Source organism: Vipera ursinii, assembly GCF_947247035.1.
Source record: "Vipera ursinii genome assembly, chromosome: 3".
NCBI lineage: Eukaryota > Metazoa > Chordata > Lepidosauria > Squamata > Viperidae > Vipera > Vipera ursinii.
This window is the reverse complement of record NC_139516.1, coordinates 54,957,494-54,984,267: the sequence shown is the minus strand read 5'-3', so window position 1 is coordinate 54,984,267 and position 26,774 is coordinate 54,957,494. Positions and strand designations below refer to the sequence as shown.

General features: G+C 37.5%; 1 protein-coding gene across 4 annotated transcripts in view; it reads right to left on the bottom strand.

Moving 5' to 3' along the window:
• ST3GAL3 (ST3 beta-galactoside alpha-2,3-sialyltransferase 3) overlaps positions 1–26,774 on the bottom strand; it is a 214,126-nt gene that overhangs the window by 105,876 nt on the left and 81,476 nt on the right. For 3 of the 4 annotated variants that reach the window (XM_083358463.1, XM_083358464.1, XM_083358465.1), the window contains exon 5: positions 16,567–16,659. The exons of the other annotated variant lie outside the window; for it this stretch is intronic. In XM_083358463.1, coding sequence (XP_083214589.1) covers positions 16,567–16,659 — 93 coding nt within the window. The remainder of the gene's footprint in view (positions 1–16,566; positions 16,660–26,774) is intronic. 4 annotated transcript variants of the gene reach the window in all.

Below are 26,774 nucleotides of genomic sequence, written 5' to 3'. Positions count from 1 at the left end.
CAGTAAAGTACCGTAGCTGCAACTTTTCCTTCAATTGCATAGGTGCAGTCTACAGCTGCAGAGCAATTCTGGGGAAAGCAATCCTGGTTTCTGAAGTTGCCAAAAGCTGTTCTAAACATGTCCAGAAGCACCTTTTTCATCTTTAATCCAAAGAGCTGTATAGTCCTTTTTTTTACTTATATTAGTTACTATTTTCTATATTCAGATCTTTGAGTGAGCATTTGCTTAATATTATACATAATTTCAACTTTAGACCTAGGTAAATTACAGAATGTGCGAATGTGCAAGATTTTCTTCCACTGAAGAACACATATGAAAAACATTAAGCCAGAATGCCAAATACATGAATCCTTTGCATTCCAGTATAATTCCCTTCATATGTATTTCTTCATAAATGAGAAAATATCGGAATCAGATCTAAAATACCTGTCTCATTTTAAAACTGTGCCAACATATCCCCTGCAAAGCAAATCTGAAGAATCAGACTCTTTTCCTTACTGAATTCTTTTGAAAATTTTGAACATAGGTTCAATTTTCTCGATAACGCTTGTTATTTATTGACTGTTTGATTACATGATGCAGAAATAGTGAAGCTAAGGGCTATTTCCGGCATTTCCAAGGGAGATGCCTAAGCAATGGAAGGAAGGATAAAGAGAGATGATGAAATGTTTATTAACTAGAATAGATCCCAAGTGAAATGTTAACTAGAGTAGATCCCAAGTGAAAAGTAGCAAGTTTGCACGCTTTTCAGTTCAAAGTGATTTTCACTATGAAAATGGATTTCAACCATAATGTGGTATAGTGTTAATGATTTAAATGGCTTTCTGCTTAAGCTAAAGAGAGTAGTAGAAAGGACCAAATCATCATTAGCAAGGACCCTGTTACACTGTGAACATGCAACCAGTATAATTCCTCATGATCTTGGTTATGGGAGAAAAGAAGAAGAAGAATTTGTCCCACCAGATAGGAAGACAGACATCTCCCGAGAATTTCTGCTGTAGGCCGCCTCTTTCCAATGACACAGTAGCTTTTGCACTGGTGACTGGAGTACAAGGCACTGTAGGATACTTGTATTGATTGTCAGTGTTTAGGAGAGCTTGTTGGTTGAATTATCATTTAGGAATAACCAATGAGTGACTTTATAAAACTAATAAAAGAAAAGTAATTTTTAAAAAATCCCATCTTCTTTGTTAACATATGTAATAGAATGCTGATTATTAGGTGGACACCTGTGTTGTTGGGCACTAGGTGATCAATAGCTGGGAAGCATTGTCTCTGAGATGAAGCTTGCTAGTTCTTGTGGTTCCAATAATTAAGTAGCGTGATATTCAGAATTTAATGGTAATATCTTCCAATTTAGAAGCAGTAAGTCTGCTAATAGGGGTATAGTCCAATTACTTCAGCTATAGTTTTAAAGTTTTGAACTTAGCCCACTAGATTGACTGTTTTTGTATATATTAAAGAGGACTTTGCCCTGAAAAGCTAGCTCTTTAATCCTCTTTTGCTTCTTGGTTTAAACTGGAAGAGCAGAGTCCAGTTTCAGAAGAGGCATAACAATCACTATAGCTTTTTTCCCCACATTCATCATTGTGTCTAGCAGTGCTGATCTGTTGCTTGGCCATCTGGTGGCTTTGGCAAGCAACATACGAACAACATTCTTCTTATGCTCAGCAAGAACAGTGACAATAGGGGCTAATGTTTCCCTTGTGAATTGCTGATATTTGGCAAGGTCCTAAAGGATAAAGGTTTCTGTCCATGTTATCTCCCTTTTTTATCAATTGGTGCTGTATGATGGACCAGGGTGATGATGTTCCCACTACTGAAGGATCTGAAAGATAACAAATAAATTCCATCTACTATCCCTAACCACGAAGAAGACAAAAAAGACTCACCAATATTTCCTCATAACCAAATGAGAACCAGCCAGGGAATAAGGCAAAAGTGTCTTACCAACAGCCTAAGAATCAAGTGACGTAGCAAAAGAGTTTCACACATGAAAAGGTTCAAAAAGCAAGGTCCAAAATTAGACCTAGATTCAGATAGTGAATGCTAGGGAACAAGACAAGAGTTGTTACTGCTGATCACAGGAGCATACCTGACAAAATCACTGTTTCTGGACTATTTCCAAATAATCAGTTTTATATGTCAGGCACCCATCCTAACTAGCTGAGTTCAGCCTGTAGAAACCAAGATAGCTCCCGAATGTATCTTTATTTGCAAGAACCCTTTACCTGAAGTTTCACATTTATTATGTTTTCTCACTTCTATGCTTTTGTGGATTTGTGAGATTCAGGTAGGTCAACAATCTACTCCTTCCTCAAAGCCTAGTTTAAAATGTTCTTTTGGAATCAAGGCACTCCATGATTAGCCACACCACAAAGAATTTATTTAATATGTTTATTATGGTTTCTGATGAGTTTTATGGTTATTATTTTCATTTATGTATTTATTTAGAAAATTTATGAAGGCACCCATCTACCAGAATGTCCGTACTGAAGTCATGAGATCAAGTTTATTTGAGAGCAGAAAGAACATCTATTTTTCCTTTAGTGAGAACTAAACAAAAAGAATGAAAGACAATAAAATATTGAAATAATATAGAGGATAGCTATTAGCAGGCTTTGAATCCACATACCATCATGTAAATTCTATGTTTTTAAGTTTTAATTTAATCCTACCTCAATATGCATTTAGTCTTATCCAAATTAGCACAGCTGCAATGAAAGAGGGAGAAGCTGTCATACCTTTCTATGTATGACTTTCTCCTTTTGTGTCCCTATAATGTCCATGTGCAGGGAAATCTTTTGTCTTAATGGAAGCTTTTGGACACCTGTCAGTTGTTATTTCTGCATGCAGAGATAAAAGAGGAACAAACATCTATCTCCTGGCTGGATATCTTTCTAAAATGGTTGCAGAGGCATGAGGGGGTCTTGTTTTCTTGTAAAAATGTGGTGAGAAAAGGTATATCTATGCTGACAAAATGCAAATCTAGAGGCACCATTCCTTCCCAGCACATTTAGTTGTTACTGATGAATTGTATCTTTGTTGTAGTCTCCTCACAAACTTGGGAGATATTTTCTGAAATCTTAAGATTTAGGACTACAGGCAGAACCAGGGGCAGGTGATGGGTTTCCCCTTCACTTCACCTATGGGGACAGGGCCCCTGCCCCACATTTGGAGCAAACAAAGTGTATTTTCCTGACAAAATTCAAACATAAGAAACACCAATCTGAGAGGGTCTTTCACTTACAAACAGCCATTTTAGATGCTAAACAGCAAAAGTAAAAAGCCCTGAAAAGCGAAAAGGAACCTCACCAAGACAAGTGAAATTCTCCTGGAGGAACGATTGATTTAGCAATCAAAAATGACCTCAGTTTCTGTTTCCTTCTTTACTGAGTTAACAGTAATGAATAACAACTCTGTAGTTACGCTACAAAATATTTAATTCATGTTAGGTATGAATCATTTCAAATAATTTTATTTTTGCCTTAGTTACAGGTAGTGACAATTGTTTATGAAATGTATATATATTGCAAACAGCTGCCAATCTGAAAAAGGCAGCAACCTCAATAAATGTATAATTATATACATGTATACCTATATACATGTACAGGTGCACATACATCATCTTGAGTAATAACTGATGATAGAATTGCTGTAAGTGGTTTTGACTAATCCTTTTTAAAACTTATGTACATTAGTTGCCAAAACCACACTTGGCAGCAGTGAATTCGGTGATAAGTAAGTATAGCATGAAGCTATATGTAGAACATTACTTTCTGAATGACTTTTTTAATGCTAGAAACAAAGAAACATGAAGATGATTGAAGCAATCCAGTTCAGTCTGTTTCCAAAGGGAGCCAGGTAAATATTTATAGGAACTTTCTAAGGCGAAGATGAGGGCAACAAAATTTTCACAACTGTTTATCCCCTGGAGCTCACATTTTGATATACTTGCATCAAACTTAATTTTTAGCAGTACTATCCACCTCTTGCTTGTAAGTTTAAATAAATCTTATGACTTATGTAATTTGCTTTGCTGTACAGACTTCACCTACAATATGGATTTATTATACATTTTTAGTGTGTTTTTGAAAAAGTCCACATATACAAGTATCCCAATCTGAGTTAACAAAATAACATTCCCACCAATTAAAGAAGAACACATTCACAGTTAGGGAAATGTGCCAGAAATTACCTAGGTACACACTAAAAGTCTGAGTCACTGTGACATGAAAAATACAGAACTATAGGAATTTGGACAATATGTCTTCAGCTATTTTTCCCTTCTCTCCCTCTTGACCTTTTCTTCCCTTCCATGTATACTTAATTTTCAACCTCTCTTGTGTTCTAGTACCTTGGAATGGGGGGGGGATGATTTACAAAGACATAAGCCTTGAACATGGCTTACCCATGGCCCACTACACAAAACAAAAAAATGGAATAGCAGAATGGGAAGCTAAAAAGAAAAAATGGGAAATAAGGTTTTCTTTAAGAAATAAAAGCAAGAATATTGTAATTATGAATCACAGTCATTCCTTGTTATCATCGATTCTTTATGGGATACAGCAAGTATATAAAAATGGTTGTCTGAAATTGTCTGTGAAGTTTATCAAAACCTACGATATTTATCCATTTATGTGTCAGTTGATCAAGCAGACATGTAGAGATTATCTAGGCAGAGAAATGGAAATAGTAACATATTTTATTCTCTTAGGATCAGAAAGAGATGGTGACTGTGGCCATGAAATAAAGAGGCCTGCAACTTAGTAGAAAGACTATGATAGATCTGGACAAAATATTACACTGCAGTGGCATCATATTGACAGCAAATATTTCTGTCATTGAATTGTAACATATGGCTTAAAATGTGGAGAAGAACAAAAAAAAAGGTCTTTGAATTGTGGTGCTGTGGGAAATTGTTTGAGAATAACCTGGACAAGAATAAATTATTAAATACCAGATCACATAAAACCCAGTTTGTTGACTGCCAAGTGCTAATAATGAAAATTATTTCATTAAAAAGCTTAAGCATAAACATTGTAAAGGCAAGGAATATTGTAGAAGACATTAATGACAATGACTAAAGACAATAAAAAGGCCAATGAATACAACATGGAACTAATGACATTACTATGACCTTATAAGAACTCAAAGACACAGTTATTGACAGAAAATTCTGGCAAAATAATGTTCATAGGTCATAAAGATTGAAAGTGACTGAACAGCTGAACAACAACAAGGGAAGTCATACAGACTGTCTAAACATCAAAACAATAAAATGTTTAACAAAATGTACAGGGTGGAAATCGTGCTTAGACCTATTAATGTTCATGAAGATGTTAGCGATTAAGATGTCTACAACGATAAACTGAGAATGTAAAAGAGAAGCTACAACTTGAGTAAAGCTGTCAAATATGTCTTCAAAGGGAATGGCTGAGTCACCTGTCAAGTCAAAAGTTCAGCCAATGAACTTTATTATTAAATAAACTCTGAAAACAGGCAAAATATTCAGCCCAACCACCTAATAGACCTTTTGGGGATCATTTGGATCTTTTTTTTTTACTACTGGGGCTCTCTAAACATTTTTGAACCATGGTAACTTTTAAAAGTAAAATTTGGAAAAACTGCCAACACATATTAACATATCCTAAAACACAATGTCGGGAACAAGCTGTACTTGGAAAAGGGGAAAAAAACAAACTCTAGATCAAGAAAACATTTTTGCTAGAAAAATTGGCTAATTGAATTCAGAGGGTCAAGACGGCTAACAAGAAAAGGGATAATTTGCTACATGGTGGCAATGACTTAAGAGCATGTCTGATCTAGGAATGAAATAAATTGCCAGAACAGAGACTCACCTTTTTACTGACAACCAGGGTCCTAGCATTTTTCATAAAGATCGATAAATCCACAATCTAAAACTCATGTATTACAATTATGTCTGAACTGGAGTACAAATAGTACATACATAGATTCATATACTTACAAGTTTCAAGGAAGACCAAATTTATTGTATTATTCCAAAGAGATCATTATGAATTGCAGTGACACAAGTAGATAGTTTAATAGAAACATTGTATCTACTTTATTGATTCCTAGCAATGTGGAATCTTTCCTTAAATCATGCTTTCATACAAACACAATTTTATTTCCCAGAAATATAACAATGTACCCACTTGAATCATCTGACTATTTATGGCAAGTATCGTAAGTGTGCTTCTTAAGTCTTATTTATAGCTTCTATTTTCTTGTAGCTTCTTACAATGGCATAAAGAAAACAAGGTTCTGATTTTTCCAAGCAATATTTATTTTTGTTAAGAAAGATGCAAGATATTTCCAAAAAAGGCAAAGAAAGGAAGAGGAGAGGTGTCTACAAATAAGATCAAGACTTTTCTCCCTGTCCAGTATCTGCAAATGTGTGCATTTTCCAGGAGTTTTTGATAACTTGCCTGACAGCTAGAATATGAATACTCCAAATATATAATTAAAGACAAAACAGTACAGAAATGTGGCCTAAACCATATAGAACATTGTATACAAATGAAGATAGAATTTTCTCCCAGTGTGTGATCTAAAAACACGACAATATCAGATCACCAAGGAGCCAGGAAGGATATATTTAAGAAACTATTTAAGCTCTGAGAAGAAACAGAGAAAAAACATCCATGAAAACTAAGAGGCAAAATCAGACTCTGCTTGAAAAGGAAACATCCATAAATGATTTTAGTCCTATTTTCACTATGTGAGAAAATGACACCAAATTACAAAATCACAATCCAAAGGTAATTTTCCATCTTCCTTTCCCCACCCAACAGTTTTGTGAGACTTTAAGGTTGCTGTCCAAAGTACTTGAGCTGCAATGAAAGAACAGGCAGACAAGATCTGAATGAAATCTGGAGCATTCAACTGACAAAGACCTCAACACACACATGAACAGGACAACTCAATTTTGTTGTGGATTTCTACCAAATCAACTCATTGCAACTCTTACTGGGAAGAGTCTGCAATATTTATACAATGAGAAACCTTTTTGATCCCACCCAAAAATATATATTTTATGATTTAATGAATATTTGATTAAAGCAAATGCATCTATGATACATTATTAACAGGCTGCATTTCAACTGATAAAACAGGCATCCAAATTTATTTATTAGATTTCTATCCCACCTTGATTACTTTATAAGTAACCAAAGGCAATAAACATGCATAATATTCCTTCCTCCTCCTATTTTCCTCACAACAACAGCCCTGTAAGATTTGTTGGCCTGAGACTAAGAATAACTGGCCCAAAATTCCAGCTGGTTTTCAGGCCTAAAGTTTGACTAGAACGTATAGTCTCCTGGCCAGCACCTTCTGGCTCTCTTATGACTTGGGAGAAGAACCAAGGCTATACACATAAATTCGTGTAACGTAAAGTCATCATAGAGTAACAGCTTTCCCTAATTCTTCAAGATAAAAAAAATCATAGGGTTTTTGGACCAATTCAGCATAGTAGAAAAATGTTACTTTGACCATAAAATATTCTTACTTCCATTTTTTTTCATTCAGACAAGATCTCTTTTCCTCACCATATAAATCCTCCAGACTCTAAATAATTTGGTCGGAATATGATCATTATTGGTTAGCAGTAATAGCTTGCCATATCTATGTTATATTCACCCTATAGTTCCAACAGTACTGTCAGTCACTATCATATTTTCTCTTATGTCAGAAATGTAGTTATCTTCTTTACATTTCTGACATGAAAGAAAATATGACAGTGACTGACTGTACTGTTAGAACTTACAACTAGAAATTAGGTGGAAAATGTTAGCTGATGAAATAAGGGTACGAATCTTGAAGCTTTGTAGTGTAGTGACTTTCCCCTTCCTCTCTACAACCATATACATGCAGGCATGGCTGTGAAAGAGGGAGAGGAAAATAAACATGGATTCCCTTTGCCACATCTAGCATTTTCCAAGATCTGGAAATCCCAAATTTTAAAATTTGTATAGCTGGAATTGGGTGGAACACACTCAGGACCTACAGGAGATTATCTCCCGACTAGAGAATCTTTCAAAGTACCCAGCTAGGGGCTTACACCAGGCATTTCACTGATCTAGTTAATCTGGACTAGAAGCTAAAACATATAGGGAACGGTTGCTGGAATTGGGTATGTGTAGTTTAATGAAGAGAAGGGTGAGGGATGACATGATAGCAGTGTTACAATATCTCAGGGGCTGCCACAAAGAAGAGGGAGTCAAGCTCTTCTCCAAAGCACCCGAAAGCAGGACAAGAAGCAACGGATGGAAACTAGTCAAGGAGAGAAGCAACCTAGAACTAAGGAGAAACTTCCTGACAGTTAGAACAATTAACCAGTGGAACAACCTGCCTCTAGAAGTGGTAAATGCTCCAATACTGGAGGTTTTTAAGAAGAGACTGAACAGCCATTTGTCTAAAATGGTATAGGGTTTCCTGCCTTAGCAGGGGGTTGGACTAGATGACCTCCAAGGTCCCTTCCAACATCATCATCATCATCATCATCATCATCATCATTATTATTATTATTATTATTATTATTATTATTATTATTATTATTATTATTATTATTATTATTTCTGTTGAAACATCATGGAAAATTAAAATTAAAAATCATCCAGAAAGTAAATATAGGGGCACAAATATCCTTTAAATGTCATTCCCACCCCACTTGGCTGTAGCTAATGAAATCTTTAGTTTGTCTGAATACTGTTCTATTAGAGTACTCCATACTGGATGAAATTTTGGGGGCTCTGTTCATACTTATTTTGAATATGAATTTCATAATGCACAGAAGCTTTGAAACAGATTATAGTTAAGTGTGGTTCACCCAAAAGAAAAATATAAGGTTTTTGTCCTAACACTCAGAAATACATGTAAATGGAGACCAAAATCGGCTCCACTGCCTACCATTTCTATTTCTAATTATGCATCCACAACTTCCATCCAGAATATACAGGAAATACATATGGTGTGAGCTTGTACAGTGCTATGCATGCAGTGAATAATGAAGTTTTATATTACTGTTTCTTAAAAAAACAGATTCATCTGGTTATTCAGCAACCTAGAACATCTCTTTTTAATTCACTTTAATCTACTGGACTCTTTCCCCAATAAACACCTAGTAAAGAAAAATTGGAGACAAATCAATTCCTTGTAATATAGGTTTTTCATGAATAAACAAGTCAAAATGATAACTGCATAAAAATCATAGTAAGAAATATTGAAATATGAAAAGACAGAAGATGCAATTAGCCACATTCCAGCTATAGGCACATGTTAACATTCCTGCAGTTTTCTTAAGATTTTTCAGAAGCGGTTTGCCACTGCCTCCTTCCAAGGACTGTGAGAAAGTGATTGGCCCAAAATAACTTAGCTGGCTTTGTGTCCAAGGAGGGACTAGAATCCACAATTTCCCAATTTCTAGCCTAATACCTTAACCACTACACCAAACTGAGTCTTGTTGATCAGTTTAGGTAAGGAAATATCTCTGAATCAATGACCCAACAGATCATGGGTTGTCTAGTCAACACTAAAAGCCATTTTTATGAGCTCAGCAATTTTCATAGAATTTCATCTTTTCCAGTATATGCACAGTGAATATCAAGTGAACATAAGTGATGAATGTATTGTACTTTGACTTCACAGCATTTTACAAAAGTATTCCTGATATACTGAATTGCCCAGTGTTGATAGTTTCTTAAGGATGGGGGGGAGGCTGCATCTGAACATAAGCACATTACACATTACTTTGGTATTTCCCTAGCTTCCTTTTATTTATTTATTTATTTATTTTATTTTAATTTTATTTATATACCGCCCTTCTCCCGAAGGACTCATTTACACCTGCAATTCAAAATGCTGGCATTTATTTATTTTTGTAATTTTAAATGTGGTGCTGGCCACCAGCTTTGCTGGCTTCAAAACAGCTTTGTATCTACTCATAAAAGTCATGCATTAGCTTTAATAGTAGTGTGACTGCTTAGGAAAGCCATTAGTTGGGACTCTGGTTAACTAGCTTGTGCAGCTGGTTGACCATTGTGAGAAAAAACTGCTGGGCTAGGTGGGCCAGGGATCTGATCCAACACTACTTATGTGTTTATGTTGTTATGTACCATGAACACTTTATTGTTATGATTACAACTGAGAGTCTCTCAGGTAAAGTATTATTTAGATACTTTAGATATTACTCTAGGGCAGACATGTCAAACACAAGACCCAGGGGCCGGATCCGGCCCGCGAAGTGGTTTCATGTGGCCCGTGAATCCATCCTGGAAACAGTGAGAGAACGGCCCCCACTGACTTGGCCCTGGCCCAGAGACCCTCCTTCTGCCAGAGACCCTCAGATCTGTCCCACTCCTGGCCAGGCCCCCATAGGCACCCTTGATGCGAAGAATGTAGTGCTGGCCATGCCCACCCAGTAGGCCATATGCACTCTAGCCACGCCCACCCAGTAGGCCACGCCCACCCTGGCCATACCCATCTGGCCCCCTGAGGGCAACCACAATGCTGATGCGGCCCTCAATGAAATTGAGTTTGACACCCCTGCTCTAGGGGCCACTTCAACATTTCATTTAGAAATTTCAAGTATATTACAAAATCTTTTATATTCATAGTCAGGACATCTAAACTTTTCTACTTTTATATGGAGAAGGAAAAATTGAAATCTAAGAGAAATATCTAGATCATTCAGAGTATACAAGAGAGAACATATGTGTTCTGAGGACAGGGTGCTATAGACCAAATTGTAAATTATTATCAAACTGTCAAAATGGATAAAACTACACAATGTCACAGAAATCAAGATAAAGTTAAAATTTAGGAGTAGATGGTAGGTGAGATGAAATGCTTATATACAGTTTATAACATTTTACAGCAACAACGTGGAGTTTTGAGAAGCATGAACTTTCATTTGTCATAACAAAGCAGATGTATTTTTAATACATCAAACCATGATTGGTATCTTTTGTCTGAGAATCTCATTTAATCAGCTTGATTGAATATATAAAACAATACAGGAAGCTTCTGGCCATAAAATGAAAATAAAATAAATAAAAATAAAAAGCCATAAAATAAAGAAAATATGTGTGTATTAAATTTCACTTTTAGGAGATAATGATTCAGAATCTGAAAAAAAATCCCTTCCAAGTTAAAATTTTAGTTCAAATTAGGCATATTTTTCTACTTGTTATCTGTATATTTCTCAGTTACAATTAAAACCGTCAGTGGAAAATGCAATAAAAGCACAGACTTTCTTTTAATTTCTGATTCAAGATATGCCTTCCAGACTAAACAAACCCTGACAGGCATTTCTCAGAACATCCACATAGTCTAATATTTGCTGTAGAGAAATATTTTATAAGCCTCTTGCAAAAGACCAGTAGGAAACCTCTACATTGCAATTAACAACATCCCCTAGACATAAATGGAGGCCCGCATTTGTCTGAATACTTTTTACACTGAAAATGTATAGTCCAATCTTGAAACATGGCACAGACATACAGATCACTTTATTACAAGTATTTATCTGTATGTACTTAGCAGGTTCGAAATGCTCTGAATATTATTATAACCGAGAACTTGGTTGTTCTTTTCTTTCAAATCTATACTGTTCATTTCAAAAGTGAAGTGATCATAAATTTATATAAAGTCTTTCCCTATAATTATATAAGCCTATTACTGTTTTGACAGATTTATTTTCAATTCATTCTGCTAATGGCTATAAGCAGAAATTTGCCTGTTGTAGCATCAGAACACTAAATTTTGTTTTCATTTTTTCATAAAGCCAATCTCCATGATTCCAATTGCTACCAGCTTAGATTCTTTATTGTATATTTGTACCAATGTTCATCCACTTGCTCTTGCTAACACTGAATTGCATTTAGTATTTGGAGCCCCGTGTCCCCAAGTGAAGTTGGCTCCTTTTTATGCATTTGGCAATTTCTTTTAAATTTTACTGCTCTTATACAGGTAGCTCTTGACTTATCACCACCATTGAGACCAAAATTCCTGTTGCTAAGCAAGACAGTTGTTACGTGAGATTTGACTCATTTTACAACTTTTCTTGCCATAGTTAAGAAACGAATCACTGTAGTTATTAAGTTAGTATTATGTTTGTTAAGTGAATCTCGCTCCCATTGATGTTGCTTGTCATGGAGTCGCAAAAGGGGATCGCATGACCCCGGGACATTGCAGCTGTCATAAATATGAGTCAGCTGCTAAGCATCAGAATTTTAATCAAGTGATCATGTGATCATGGGGCTGCTGCAACGGTCATAAGTATGAAAAATGGTCATAAAGCACTTTTTTCAATGCAGTTGCTTCAAATGGTCACTAAGTGATCTGTTGTAAGTTAAGGACTACCTGTATTTGATATCATATGCACGTATGACCACCTCGTTACTCATTAATAACTTTATTTATAGTCATATTAAATGATTATTGGGCTATTTCTTGCATATCTTGTTGGGGGCAATTAAGCTGACTTTGTAATAATGCCGCTTGGGGGGGTGTATGAAAGCCCTAATAAGCAGGCATATACATAGAATGAAGGCTACTGCTAAGCTTGTAAGCCGCCCTGGGTCTTCGGAGAAGGGCGGGATATAAATGGAATTAAAATAAATAAATAAAATAAATATCTCTCCAGTGTGAAAATTGGGCATTTTTCCTATTCTCTCATAGTATAAATCCACACTATATTCCAATTAAGCTGGGAGTGAGGAGGAGTTCCCACATACATTATAAAATGGATATACCATATCCAGATTAAGTGAATTAACTAATGGTCTTTTTAAATTAATATGTAACTTTCCAATGATATACTATCTTCTAGATCAGGGGTGTCAAACTCAATTTCATTGAGGGCCGCATCAGCATTGCGGTTGCCCTCAAGGGGCCGGCTGGGTATGGCCTGGGTGGGCGTGGCCTACTGGGTGGGCATGGCTAGAGTGCATATGACCTACTGGGTGGGCGTGGCCAGCTCTACATCGTTCGCATCAAGGGTGCCTATGGGGGCCCGGGCAGGAGTGGGACAGATCTGAGGGTCTCTGGCAGAAGGAGGGTCTCTGGGCCAGGGCCAAGGCAGAGGGGGCCGTTCCCTCACTGTTTCCAGGATGGCTTCGCGGGCCACATGAAACCACTTCGCGGGCCTGATCCGGCCCCCGGGCCTTGTGTTTGACATGTCTGTTCTAGATCAGGGATTTTCAACCTTTTCACCCATTGTACCACTTTTAGGATATGGCAACATCCGAGTAACACCAGTCAGTGGCCTAGCAAGGTGTCAAAAACTTGATGACCCCCCAAAAAAAGGAAAAAACTGAAGTACAGGTAGTCCTCGACTTATATAACAGTTCGCTTAGTGACTGTTTGAAGTTATAATGGCACTGAAAAAAGTGCCCCCCAAGCCACAGCCGAGCAAGACACCTGCCTGCCCGCCCGGCAGTGCTCTTCCTCCTGTCCAAAGTTTTCATTGTTGTGAGCATTTCAGTTGAGGATTGGCAGTGGGGGTGGGATGGGGGGTGTTTGGTTTTTATTCCCCCCATCTCCTGGGTGGTTGCAGCAGGTTTTGGTCACTTCAGATGACCCTGGGACACTGTGACCATCAAAAATATGAATCAGTTGCCAAGCATCTGAATGTAAATCACAAGACCCTGGAGATGCTGCAACATTCCAGCTGATCGGCGCTTCTTCTGGGCTCAGCAAAAGTGCCAGGATCAGCGCTGAGCTCCAGCTGGAGCCTGGCGCTGATCCTGGCGCTTCCACTGAGCCCTGACAGCCCCGAAGAAGCACTGATCCTGACACTTCTGCTGAGCCCTGACAGCTCTGGAGCTCCAGCCGTCTCTCGCTCAGCCTTGTGTGGTGCTGCCACCGGTTCAGCTCATTCCCCTCCCCTGCTACCACTTTTCTAGGATGCCAATGTACCACAGGTGGTACCCGTACCACTGGTTGAAAAGCCCTGTTCTAGATCTTGCAGTCTTTATTTTTGAGGATTTTGAGAAAACCAATTAATGTGGGAGACAAAAAGCTTATTTCTATACTCTGGCCTTGAAAAGTTTATATGCTTGCTGGATAAGACCACCCTGAGAAATCTAGATAAACAGAGTGTAAAATATCACCATCAAAATACTAATTGACTATCCCAAGGGATCTTTTACTAGCATTTAAAAAATAGTTAAGACTTTGCAAGTCAACTCTATTCATTTTTTGAACCTGGTAAATCTTTAACTTTCCAATAATTTATCAGCCAGTAAAAGATAATATTTTACACTGCCTGTTTTTCCTTCTGCTACAGTCATCAAATTAAAACATAATGCACTTATGGTTAAGGGGTCAAATTACTCTGCAGGAAATGGGAGAACAGAAAGCGAAAAAAGGCTTATGAATGGTTGCACAGTCACTTCTTTTAAATATATTGAAGACCTTGACAAGGGTAACAAAATAGCAAGCTGGCACTTTCATATTAACAAAAATAATGAATAGTTGTAACAAATTCTGCTAGTTCGGTGAGGAGGTGTTGAGTTAATCTGTGTAGATAACAGGAGTCTTTGAATTTAAGAGCATTTATAGCAACACAGCTGTCATCTCATGCTTATGAAGAATATTTGCTGATACTGATGAACTAAAGAAAAAAATCAGATTCATGAAGTTGCAAAAAGCTCATGACAAGGAATATAAGAATAAATAAAGAAATATAATTCAGAATAGATTCTGCATATCTTAATATGGTACATCAAATGGACACTCTAATAGTATATTATCTTGTGCATCATTTGTCTTGTCCATCATATATCCGTTTATAAAAGGAACAGCTATTACAGACAGATCAGAGAAGGCTTGCAGGGCATATAATAGAATTTTTTATGACTGAGAAATTATAGTCTACAAAGTGGTACTCATGGTTCTCAGTAATAACTGTTGTTGTGGTCCTCAGTAATATTGTTGTTATCAACCTTAATCTTTTCACTTTAGGCCTCTTTATTAAAGTATATAGATGACAGTCTCCTACACTGTTAGACTGTGGGTTGATAGCCAGATGTTTTCAACTTCTCAGTTTAGGGACAAAAGACAGCAACTAATCCTAAATCACCCCTACTGCTTTTGTGTACTGTACAAGGAGAACTACAACTTGGATCTCCCTTATTCTAACCAGCACCTTAATCACTATAGCACGCTGGCTCTCAATTGTGTTAAATGAACGTGGAAACAAAACAAAGCAACAAAGAAGTAACAGTAAAAATCTCTAGATATCGCTAAATAGATTTATTTAGATTCCAGAGAACTAAAAGGGCTTTTGTTGACAGCAGATCCAAATGTTTCTGTGTTCACTAGGAAAACCAGGAAACTGACCAAAAAAAGACAAATAAAACTATAAAAAATAATATGCTACTATCATAGGCCAGAAATGCCATGTGAAAAAGCGGTTATACAGCAAGGAAACTGTATGTTGGAAAACATCACCAATTGAGAATTGTATACTGGTATGTAATGACAAATGTTTTTAGGCTCTTTCTTCAAGCTCAGAGAAGGGCAAAAGACATTTATTTAGGGGTCCCAAAACACCGATCCATGGACCAGTACTGGGCCGCAGCATGCCAGCAACCGGGCCGCACAAACAAGCAAAGCCCCATCTGAGGGATGCAGGCTGCACACAAAACCACACACCCTCCAGTCAGCGGAAAAACTTCTCTCCACGCAACTGGTCCCTGGTGCCTAAAAGGTTGGGGACCTCTGCCTTACACTACAGAGTAATCACATAGACCTGGATGTTCTTTTTACAAAGCACAGAAACCCAGATTTATTTTCAGACAAAGGTCAAAAGCTGTTCTACCATAGCTGTTCTTACACGACAAAAAAAAAGTTCAATTCAGTAAATGGAAACATAGTACATTAAAATTTCACTAATTTCTGACACAACCCATTCAATGAATGAAAAACCTTTTTTTTCCTTATCAGTTTCCTTCACATAATACCTGGTTATCATATAAAGGAATTCATTGAAAAAAACACTTGATAGCATTGTTGAATTAATTTGAGACTTTAGAAACATTTAAAACGGTCTGCGAAAATGTCAATTTTTACTCCTAGTGACCTCACAGATCCAGGCATACAATTTTCTTGACAAAAATATGAAATGTTTTGCTGTTGCCTTCTATCACAATTTTTTGTTTAAAACATTCCCAGTCAAGTCTACAAACTTGATCCAACTCTGGCTAACATTTTCAAGATCAGCAGAGAATGCTACAACCTGCTGAGATTAATTATGATATCATACAATAAAGTTTAAGTTTAATATATTGTACGATATATTAAAGTTATACAATAAAATCTAAAATCCCTAACTAATATGATTAAGGCATATGGGAATGTAAGGATAAGATGAAAAAAATATCTCATTTAGTCGTAGACATTATGTACATATTACTGTTCCTTGTTTGTTTTTGTGTCACCTGAAACTCATTTTAATTAAGGTGAATATTTCATCACATATTTCGGACATTATTGTAATTGAACAGAACTGGGTTATTACAAAGATTGGACACTTACTTTGGAAAGATGGCAGTCATCAAAGCAGAAGCATACCCAGGCTTGCAAACACCCTCTGAGATATTACCATATTTTGATACTAGCTCTGGAGGCCTGTAAAAAATAATAAGTTTTATGATCATCCTAAGAAATAAATGACAAGCGGATCAACTAAATCTTTTTATCATTAGCGTTTTTGAACAGCAGCAACAGGAACAGAAAAGTCTTATGAAATTAAAATAGGATGTCATCAAATTGTACCAGGTGGCTTCTAGTATGTAGTGTATTTCCTTGCCATTTTGGAGTTTGGACTCCAAAAATATAAGGAAAAATATTACCTTTTTGTCCTGGAGCTACTATGTAATACTTATATTACTATGTAATTTTATTACTACATAAACTAGTAAACAATTACTGTGTTACATTTACTATTATTTATTATTATTTATATGGCTACAGTTTGACCGTTCAATTCTCACCGGCTCAAGATTGACTCAGCCTTCCATCCTTCCAAGGTTTGGTAAAATGAGCATCCAGACTGTTGGGGGCAATATGCTGACTCTGTAAACTGCTTAGAGAGGGCTGTAAAGGACTGTGAAGCCGTATATAAGTCTAAGTGCTATTGCTATTATGTAAACGTTACAATGTAATACTAGAACCAAAGAGTAAATCTAACCAAGTTACTATAAATTTCTTCCACCTACTGTGAAAATGGAGAGGTTGTATACCATAACTCCAACATGATTTCCTTTTATCATTTTCTAAGACCTCAGTCTCTTTCACACTCAGTGAATATATAAGACTGAATTTATATTCCAAATGAGTACAGTTACTATGGTGAAAACAGCTATTTCTGTCAGCTTCTTTTTCTACCTGTAGTCTTCATACAGTCAAATAATGAAGGCCTAACTTTCCCCAAATTTCAGTGCAAAATTTGAGTATAAACAGTATTATTCATATAGAGCAGGGGTAGGCAACCTCAGCTCTTTTATGACTCATGGACTTCAACTCCCAGAATTCCTGAGTCAGCTGACTCAGGAATTCTGGGAGTTGAAGTCCATGAGTCATAAAAGACTCATGCCTTCCCCTGATATAGAGGATACTGTTTAGAAAAAATCTGCTTCTTCATAGTATTCATGCATGACAGAGGAACTCAAAGTTTCAAGCCTGCATTTCCCAAACTGGTGCTCTCCAGATATTCCAGCACATCTAAACCACATTTGGACAATGGAAATGCAAGTAATGAGAAAGTCTGAAGTTAAAATTTAAACTATTATTAAGATTTTATTCTTCTTTAAGATTTAGCCTTAGACACTTCTTTTAGCTATTTATCCTTATACATCCTGAGGAGACTGTTTAGACTTAACAACTGAATTTAAGATATTGGCTAAAAAAAACACCACCTCTCTCGTGTTTGTGTTTTCTTTCATTCAAGGCACTCTGATTGTCCCATATGAGGAACGAATAGGTGGTCTGGCAAATAAAGACACAATTATATACAAAGTCTCCAGTCAGAGATAGACTTACTGAATTTTTCTAAGTATAATAAATAGTTCATATTCTGAGATGTCACAAGCAAAAATAGGTTTGCAGCCAACCACAACTACCAGTGCAGTTACTCAGAATTATCACATACCCCATTTTGGTCACAGACTTGGTCCGTCTTTTATGTTTCTCATTCTATGTTGTTTTATCCATTTGAGAGATTTATTTTCCTGGATCTATTCATTACTAGACATGATAATGATATGGCCAACTGGGACATTCATAGCCACCTTGAATATTAGTGAATAGTTACAAACCTGGATCAACAACATGCTTCAGAAGAAAAAGCAAAGACTGTTCCTCTTTTGTAACTGAAAGCAATACAGGTCCATTTCCCATGCCTTGGGTCCTAAGAGGTCTTTTCCTACTCCCACCAGGTCATCCCAGGCCTGATTCTCAGTCCACCTGGCCAAGCACCCTCCCCTTCATTTACCTTTTAAAGAGCTCCAAGGCCTTCCAGAGTCCTGGGATGACTTCTTTGCATGGTTGCATGGCACAGTTCTGAAAACAGCTGCCATTTTGTCCCATCCCCTAAATGGCAGAGGCATTTGGGTCACCGCTGCACAGCCCAGGGACAAACTGCTTCATTTTGCTGCCTTAACAAACTTGCAGTGGAGACCTCTCTAAGGAAGAAAATGAAGCAGTCTGTCTGATGGCTGCTGTTTTGTCCCTGCCCTTTTGTGGGCTGGGACAAAATGGTGACCGCATTTGGGTCACTGCTGTATGGCCCAGAGACAAACTGCTTTGTTTTGCTGCAGAGGTTTTCCACACCATTCAGAAAAAACTGAAGCACTGTTCAAACCTCTCTAAGGCAGTAAAATGAAGAAATTTCTCTGGCACCATTTTGCTCCTGCCCACAAGTGGGTGGGGCAAAATGGCGGCCACATTTAGATTGCCACCACCTGGCTCAGAGACACATGTCCTGTCCTACTTCCCCAACATGAGGTCCAAAGAGTTTGAGATGGTAAGTGTGGGGCATAATATTTATATTTATTAAACTTATATATGGGTGTGTCCTGAGTAGGCCCAAATGCTGTAGAGTCCTGGTAGGGTGGGATGCGGGGAGAGAGGCGGGATGACACTGCAGCAACCTAGGATGGGTTGTAAGGGTGAATGATGGCAGGACTGCTGCAGCCATTGTAAGTTTGAAGTCATATGTAGCTTTTGTGTGTGTGGGGGGGTGTCTATCATAATTTCAAATGTTTGTTAAATGGCCTGTCATATCTTGAGGATTGTTGTTGCTAGTTGCGAAGTCATGTCCGACCCATCGCAACCCCATGGACAACATTCCTCCAGGACTTCCTGTCCTCTACCATCTTCTGGAGTCCATTTAAGCTCACAAGATCTTCAAGATCACATGAAGTACTAATACCACCTTACAATGCCTTGGTAAGGCCACACCTGGAATACTGCATCCAGTTTTGGTCACCACGATGTAAAAAAGATGTCGAGACTCTAGAAAGAGTACAGAGAAGAGCAACAAAGATGATTGGGGGACTGGAGGCTAAAACATATAGGGAACGGTTGCTGGAATTGGGTACAGTATGGGTAGTTTAATGAAGAGAAGGGTGAGGGGTGACATGATAGCAGTGTTCCAATATCTCAGGGGCTGCCACAAAGAAGAGGAAGTCAAGCTATTCTCCAAAGCACCTGAAAGCACGAGAAGAAGCAACGGATGGAAACTAGTCAAGGAAAGAAGCAACCTAGAAGTAAGGAGAAACTTCCTGACAGTTAGAACAACTAACCAGAGGAACAACCTGCCTCCAGAAGTGGTGAATGCTCCAACACTGGAAGTTTTTAAGAAGAGACTGGCCAGCCATTTGTCTGAAATGGTATAGGGTTTCCTGCCTGAGCAGGGGGTTGGACTAGATGACCTCCAAGGTCCCTTACAGTGGTTATTAGGGACGTTAAGCTCATTCTTGTATAGTTCTTCTGTTTAATTTTGCCATCTCTTCTTAATCTCTTCTGGCTCTCTTAGATCCCTGCCATTTTGGTCCTTCATCATGCCCATTTTTGTATGAATGTTCCCTTCATCTCTCCAATTTTCTTGAAGAGATCTCTGGTCCTCCCTGTTCTATTGTTTTCTTCTATTTCTTTGCACTGTTCATTTTTTTTATTTTTATTACATTTATATACCGCCCTTTCCCGAGGGACTCAGGGCGGTTTACAGGGTAATTAAAAACCAAAAATACAAAAGTTAAAAACCAAATTTAAAAAAGATTAAATTTAAGAAGGCATTCTTATCTCTTCTAGCTATTCTCTGGAATTCTGCATTTAATTGGGTGTATCGTTCTTTTTCACCCTTGCCTTTCGCTTCCCTCCTTTCCTCAGCTATTTGCAAAGCTTCCTCGGACAGCCATTTTGCTTTCTTGCATTTCTTTTTCTTTGGTATGGTTTTAGTTGCTACCTCTTGTACAATGTTGCAAACCTCCGTCCATAGTTCTTCAGGCAGTCTGTCTATCAGATTTAATTCCTTAAATCTATTTGTCACCTCTACTGTATATTCATCAGGGATATGATTTAATTCATACCTGAGTGGCCTAGTGTTTTTTCCTACTTTCTTTAATTTAAGCCTAAACTTTGCAACAAGAAGCTCATGGTCTGAGCCACAGTCAGCTCCTGGTCTTGTTTTTACTGACTGTATAGAGCTTCTCCATCTTTGGCTGCAAAGCATATAGTCAATCTGATTTCTGTGTTGACCGTCTGGTAATGTCCATGTGTAGAGCCGTCTCTTGGGTTGTTGGAAAAGAGTGTTTGCTATGACCATCGTATTCTCTTGACAAAATTCTATCAGCCTGTGCCCTGCTTCATTTTGTACTCCAAGGCCAAACTTGCCTGTTATTCCAGTTATCTTTTGGCTTCCTACTTTAGCATCCCAATCCCCCATGATGATAAAGACATCATTTTTTGGTGTTAGTTCTATAAGGTGCTGTAGAGCTTCATAGAACTGGTCAATTTCATCCTCTTCAGCACTGGTGGTTGGGGCATAGACTTGGACTACTGTGATATTGAATGGTTTGCCTTGGAGTCGAACTGAGATCATTCTGTCATTTTGAGGATTGTATCCCAGTATTGCTTTTCCTACTCTTTCATTGACTATGAAGGCTACTCCATTTCTTCTGAGGGATTCTTGCCCACAGTAGTATACCTGGTCATCTGAATTAAATTCACCCATTCCCGTCCATTTTAGTTCGCTCATACCTAAGATGTCGATGTTCAGTCTTGTCATCTCTTGTTTGACCATGTCCAGCTTTCCTTGATTCATGAATCTTACATTCCAGGTTCCTATGCAGAAAAAATCTTTACAGCATCGGACTTTCCTTTCACCACCAGACACATCCACAGCTGAGCGTCCTTTCGGCTTTGGCCCAGTCGCTTCATTCTTTCTGGCGCTACTAGTACTAGCCCTCTGCTCTTCCCCAGTAGTATATTGGACACCTTCTGACCTGAGGGCTCATCTTCCAGCGTCATATCGTTTTGCCTTTTGGTACTGTCCATAGGGTTTTCATCGCAAAGATACTGGAGTGGTTTGCCATTTCCTTCTCCAGTGGATCATGTTTTGTCAGAACTCTCTGCTATGACCTTTCCATCTTGGGTGGCCCTGCACGGCATAGCTCATAGCTTCATTGAATTACGCAAGCCCCTTCGCCACAACAAGGCAGTAATCCATGAAGGGGCAATTATGAATAAATGTATCCAAATATTTCTATTGTTCATTAATTTTTATTTACATAACTTGGTTCAGATATATGGTTTCTATACATTTTCTTTTTAAAAGTTGAACGCTAGTTTTCTCCTAGATCCCTAAAACAGACAGAGTACATATATCACATGCCATATTGAATATTACTACATCTCAGACAAGATATTTCTCCACTGGGATAATTTGCATAATTTAGGAATTGCAAAGAATCTTGCCTAGTAGGCCATCTCCAGTTACTCAAGGTTTTATATATCTCGTCTCCATTCTTCACTGGCTTCCAGAGAACAAACCTGTTCTGTACCTGGATTAGGATTATTACACCAAATCAACTTGACAAATAGCATTTTGGGAAGTAGCTTCAAAAATATTTCATTATTCTTGCACATTTTCCAATTCTAGCTCATATAGGTGATACCATATTGAAAGAAATCTGCCCTACCACAACTGTACCTCAACAATGAAACAGGACTTAATAAAGACAAGAGACATTACTGATACTAATTCATGTTAATTGTTATTCTCAATTCAATGGAGTTTTAAAATGTCCCACCAACAATAGTCATATTGCCATGTTGGTACAAAAGTCAGCCAACAGCATGTTTTATTAAGCTTTTCTACTTTCTGACAAACAAAAGTCTACAATGCATAAACTTCATCTTATGATTTAAATGATGTATATCAACTATTTAAAATGAGTTTAGATTTCCATTGTTATCACAACCTACATTTTTATTACATCTTTAGCTTCTATTCCTGTCATGTCATGCCTCCAATTTAAGCTACTGTGAAAATAATAAAGCCATATTTATATACAAATCTAGAGAGAAGTCAGGCATTGATTTAAGTTACTCTGACATTAATAAAAGGATGAAAAAAAGTATTTTGGTTGTTTATGTATGCCATGAGTTTAGACTAATTTAAATACTCATTAAATCCTAAGACATATGGCAGACAAAACAGCATTAATTAATAAGTAAATGCATCCAGAATAGAGTAATGAAGCATATTTTAATAGCAGCTTGACCTCTTTTTCACAAATTAAACCCAAAATCTCTTCAGATGAAGAGGACTAAAGTTATGGGATGTGACAAAATTGCTTAACTGAATTGGTGAACAGTTAAAACAATGGTATATTTGCCTCTGCAGGGAAATTCTAACTTTAAAAAAATAATCAAAAGATTTAATTCTTCCAATGCAGATTCTTCACCATTAATTTGAGACTGTCCCATAAATAACATTATTATTTTTTATTTATTTTATTTATTTTATTAGTTTTCTATACCGCCCTATTCCCGAAGGACTCAGGGCGGTTTACAGGGCAATATTTAAAAGACAATATAAAATTAAGATAAAAAATAGAATTAAAAAGAATTAAATTAATTAATAGCCCAACAATAAAACAATGTTAAAAACTTGAAACTAAAAAACCCCTCAGTCCAGGCCAGATAGATCAAAAAGCCAGGTTTTCAGGTCCCGGCGAAACGAGCGCAGGTTGGGGGCAGTCCGGAGTTCCACAGGTAAATCATTCCAAAGGGCAGGCACGCCCACAGAGAATGCCCTCCCTCTGGGGATCACCCGCCGGCATTCCCTCACCGGCGGCACCCTAAGGAGGCCCTCCCTATGGGAGCGCACAGGATGATGGGAAGTTGATGCTGGCAGCAGGTGCTCCCTAAGATAATCCGGGCCCATGCCATTTAGGGCTTTATAGGTCATCACCAGCAAATTTGTTAGATCTGCATATATAAAGATATCTCAAGTGAATTATTCTGCATATACTTTGACCTAACAGGCATTTCTTCTATATTTTAATTTTCCCTCACCTCAATCTCATTCCTCCTTTCCTCCTTTTACAAGGGCAAGTCTCCATTCTATCTGCTCTTTTGCTGTTTGGAATGTTGACCAATCCCCTTGTCAGCATTTCCCTAGTTTGATATAAAGGAAAAAATAAATATGTTAAACACGTTGGACAGCTTTATTTGGTGAGTACTTATAATGTTTTAGGACTAGCTCTGAGTGCTCTAGAGTTTCACGGGGATGTCAAGGTATCATACTTCATTCATAACCCTTCCATATTTTTCTACCACTTCTTTTTTTCTTACCACCATAACATCAGGAATTGCAAAATACCAGCCCTATGAGTGGTCTATCTGAAATGCACTTATGTAACCTGGTATTTCCAGTCCAAATGTTCCTTAATGGCAAAGTGTTGTGGGAAGATATCAGGCTTCACACCAGAACTTGATAGTAAATCACAGGTCTCTAGATGCGTAATTCTGATTTCTACTCCCAGCCAGATCTGGCAGCTGATTCCAGGACACGACTCAACTAGATTCAAAACTTTACTGCAGACAAGAATGAAGCCAAATTGCCCACAGCGTGGCAAAGAGAGGCAAGCATAAATAAAGGTACTGGCATTTGGACAGAGACAGCAAAAGAGACAGAGATATGGTTTTGTTGGATGCATCAGGGAAGAATGGATAAGGCAATGAATTTTGGGTTTATTGCTTTAATATTTTTTTCTTTTTCTTTTGCTTATTATAAGTGCTCAAAGTTATGTTTTTAAGATTGACAGCCACATACATCTGACAGATAGACAGACAGAGATAGAGATAGAGATGGAGGTGGAGATAGAGATAGACAGACATTCCAGAGTTTAAACTCTAGGTTTATCTCTCACCGCTTTTGAATTAGCAAATATTTAGCAGATCTCATAATGGTTTTGGGAAGCAGCTGCGATAAATGTAGGTAAGAGCTTATTCTAGCCTAGGAACTTCTATTTTGACTTCAGCAGCCTCAGTCTTTAGACTAGGTGCCAGGCTGTCTAAAGAACAATGCACTGTGCTATAGGCAAATAATTATTTAACAATTATATACTGTAATTGTTTTTGCTCACTGAAAACAGCCAGTTATTAAGCAGCATTCTCTCTATTTTCAAGGAACAAGTTAAAACTATTTTTTTTTCAATCAGCCTTTTAAACTAGTTTTTTATTTTATATTTTAATTACGATTTCAGACTTTGAAGAAGCAGGTTAGGAAGAGTATCGATGCTTTTGAATTTTGTTATTGTAAAAGACTTCTGAGAACACCACCAAATCAATGGATCACTGAACAAATGAACCCAGAGTTCTCACATGAAGGCATAAATGACCAGGTTGAAATTATTGTACTTCAACACATTATGAAAAGACCTTGCTCTCTGGAAAAGGCTCTAGTGCTGGGGAAGATGGAAAGAAAAAGAAGAGGACAACTAGCAGCAAGATGGATGGATTCAGTTACAGTGGCAATGGGTACAAAGTTGGAAGACCTGAAAGACCAGGTTAAGGACACATTATCGTGAAGAAAATTTATCTACGCCATCCATCACTGGGAAGTGAAAACAACTTGATAGCACACAATCAATCAAAATTATGATGTAACTGTCCTATTTTATGATACCTAATAGAAAGATGAGCTTTTCCCACCAAGTCATTACTGTAATTTGTGAACTGAGAGGAAAGATTATCTTCCACTCTGAGAAGATTCTTGAATGTGATGGGAGGTACAACAGCTGCAGAAATAAATGCCTTTGTAGCATTAATTTGAGTGGGGTATCTTGTCTGCCGGATTTTTTTTTTAAAAAAAAAGCTAGTGTTTTTCAGTCATTCATCCCTTCTTCAGAGCAAGCTTCTACAAAACAAAAATTGGAGTTTTAATGGCCATATGTATTTTTACAGCCCAGATCTGATAGTCCTATCCTTACTTCATGTTTATGCTATTTTGTTCCCTCCCTTTTTTCCATCTCCTTCTCAGTGAAGCTGCCTTATGTACACACACACACACTTGTGTGCAGACATGGCAAATCAAATTTATAAATGCTCTATTTTTATGAGTATTTGTTAATTGGATGATGATGATGATAATAATTCCTGCTCCCCCTTTTGGAATGTGCCTTCTGGAGGGTATAGATGCATACGCATACAGATATACTGTATATGCAAACTATAGTGATTTAGATGCATACATTTATCGGAAGGAAGAAAGGCTTATTTCCAGGGAAGATAACAAACCTAGCTTGACAAAGTGGGGAAGTGAAGCGTTGTTTTTGAGCTATCAATTGCTTTGATATTTTAGATGGAAAGATAAGAGTGTCAATCCAATAATCAATAAACAAATAAAGAGCACATTAATCTGTCAGCAAGATTAAAAGCAATATTCAAAGTTGACTTTGGCTACATGTCAGGTTGTTTATAATGTTCCACCTAATTTCCTGTTTCTGTCATAAAAGAATTCAGATGTAAATATATCTGTTACTCCAGACAATTCTACTCCTCCCAAAAAAGCTTTCCATCTTATTCTGAAGCTCTTCAATATTTTAACCTGGGGGACCTTATTTTGGAACCCAAACTATCAATATCTTGAGCTGAAGCAAATTGTACCCTCTCCCTCTCCCTCTCCCTCTCTCTCTCTCTCTCTCTCTGTGTGTGTGTGTGTGTGTGTGTGTGTGTGTGTGTAGAAATAGACAGATTGACCCAGTACTTAAAAAGGGTTAAGTGAATTTTGCCCCATTTTATGACCTTTTGTGCCATAGTTATTAATTGAGTCACTGCAGTTGTTAAATTAATAACCCAATTGTTAAGTGAATCTGGCTTCCATATTGACTTTGCTTGTAAGAAGGTTACAAAAGATGATCGCATGATTCCGGGATGCTGCAACATTTATAAATATGAGCCAGTTGCCAAGCATCTGAATTTTGATCACATGACTGTGGAGATACTGCAACAGTTGTGAGAAAAATGGTCATGTCACTTTTTTCAGTCCCATTGTAACTTTGAACCATCACTAAATGAACTGTTGTAAGTCAAGGACTATGTGTGTGTGTGTGTGGAGAGAGAGAGAGAGCGCTACAAGTCTGTGTCTATAATGGTATGTTGACATACTGGTTTATCTGAAAAACAGTATGCTGACATGCTGATTTGACTGAAATTCACTGGTTCAGGCACGT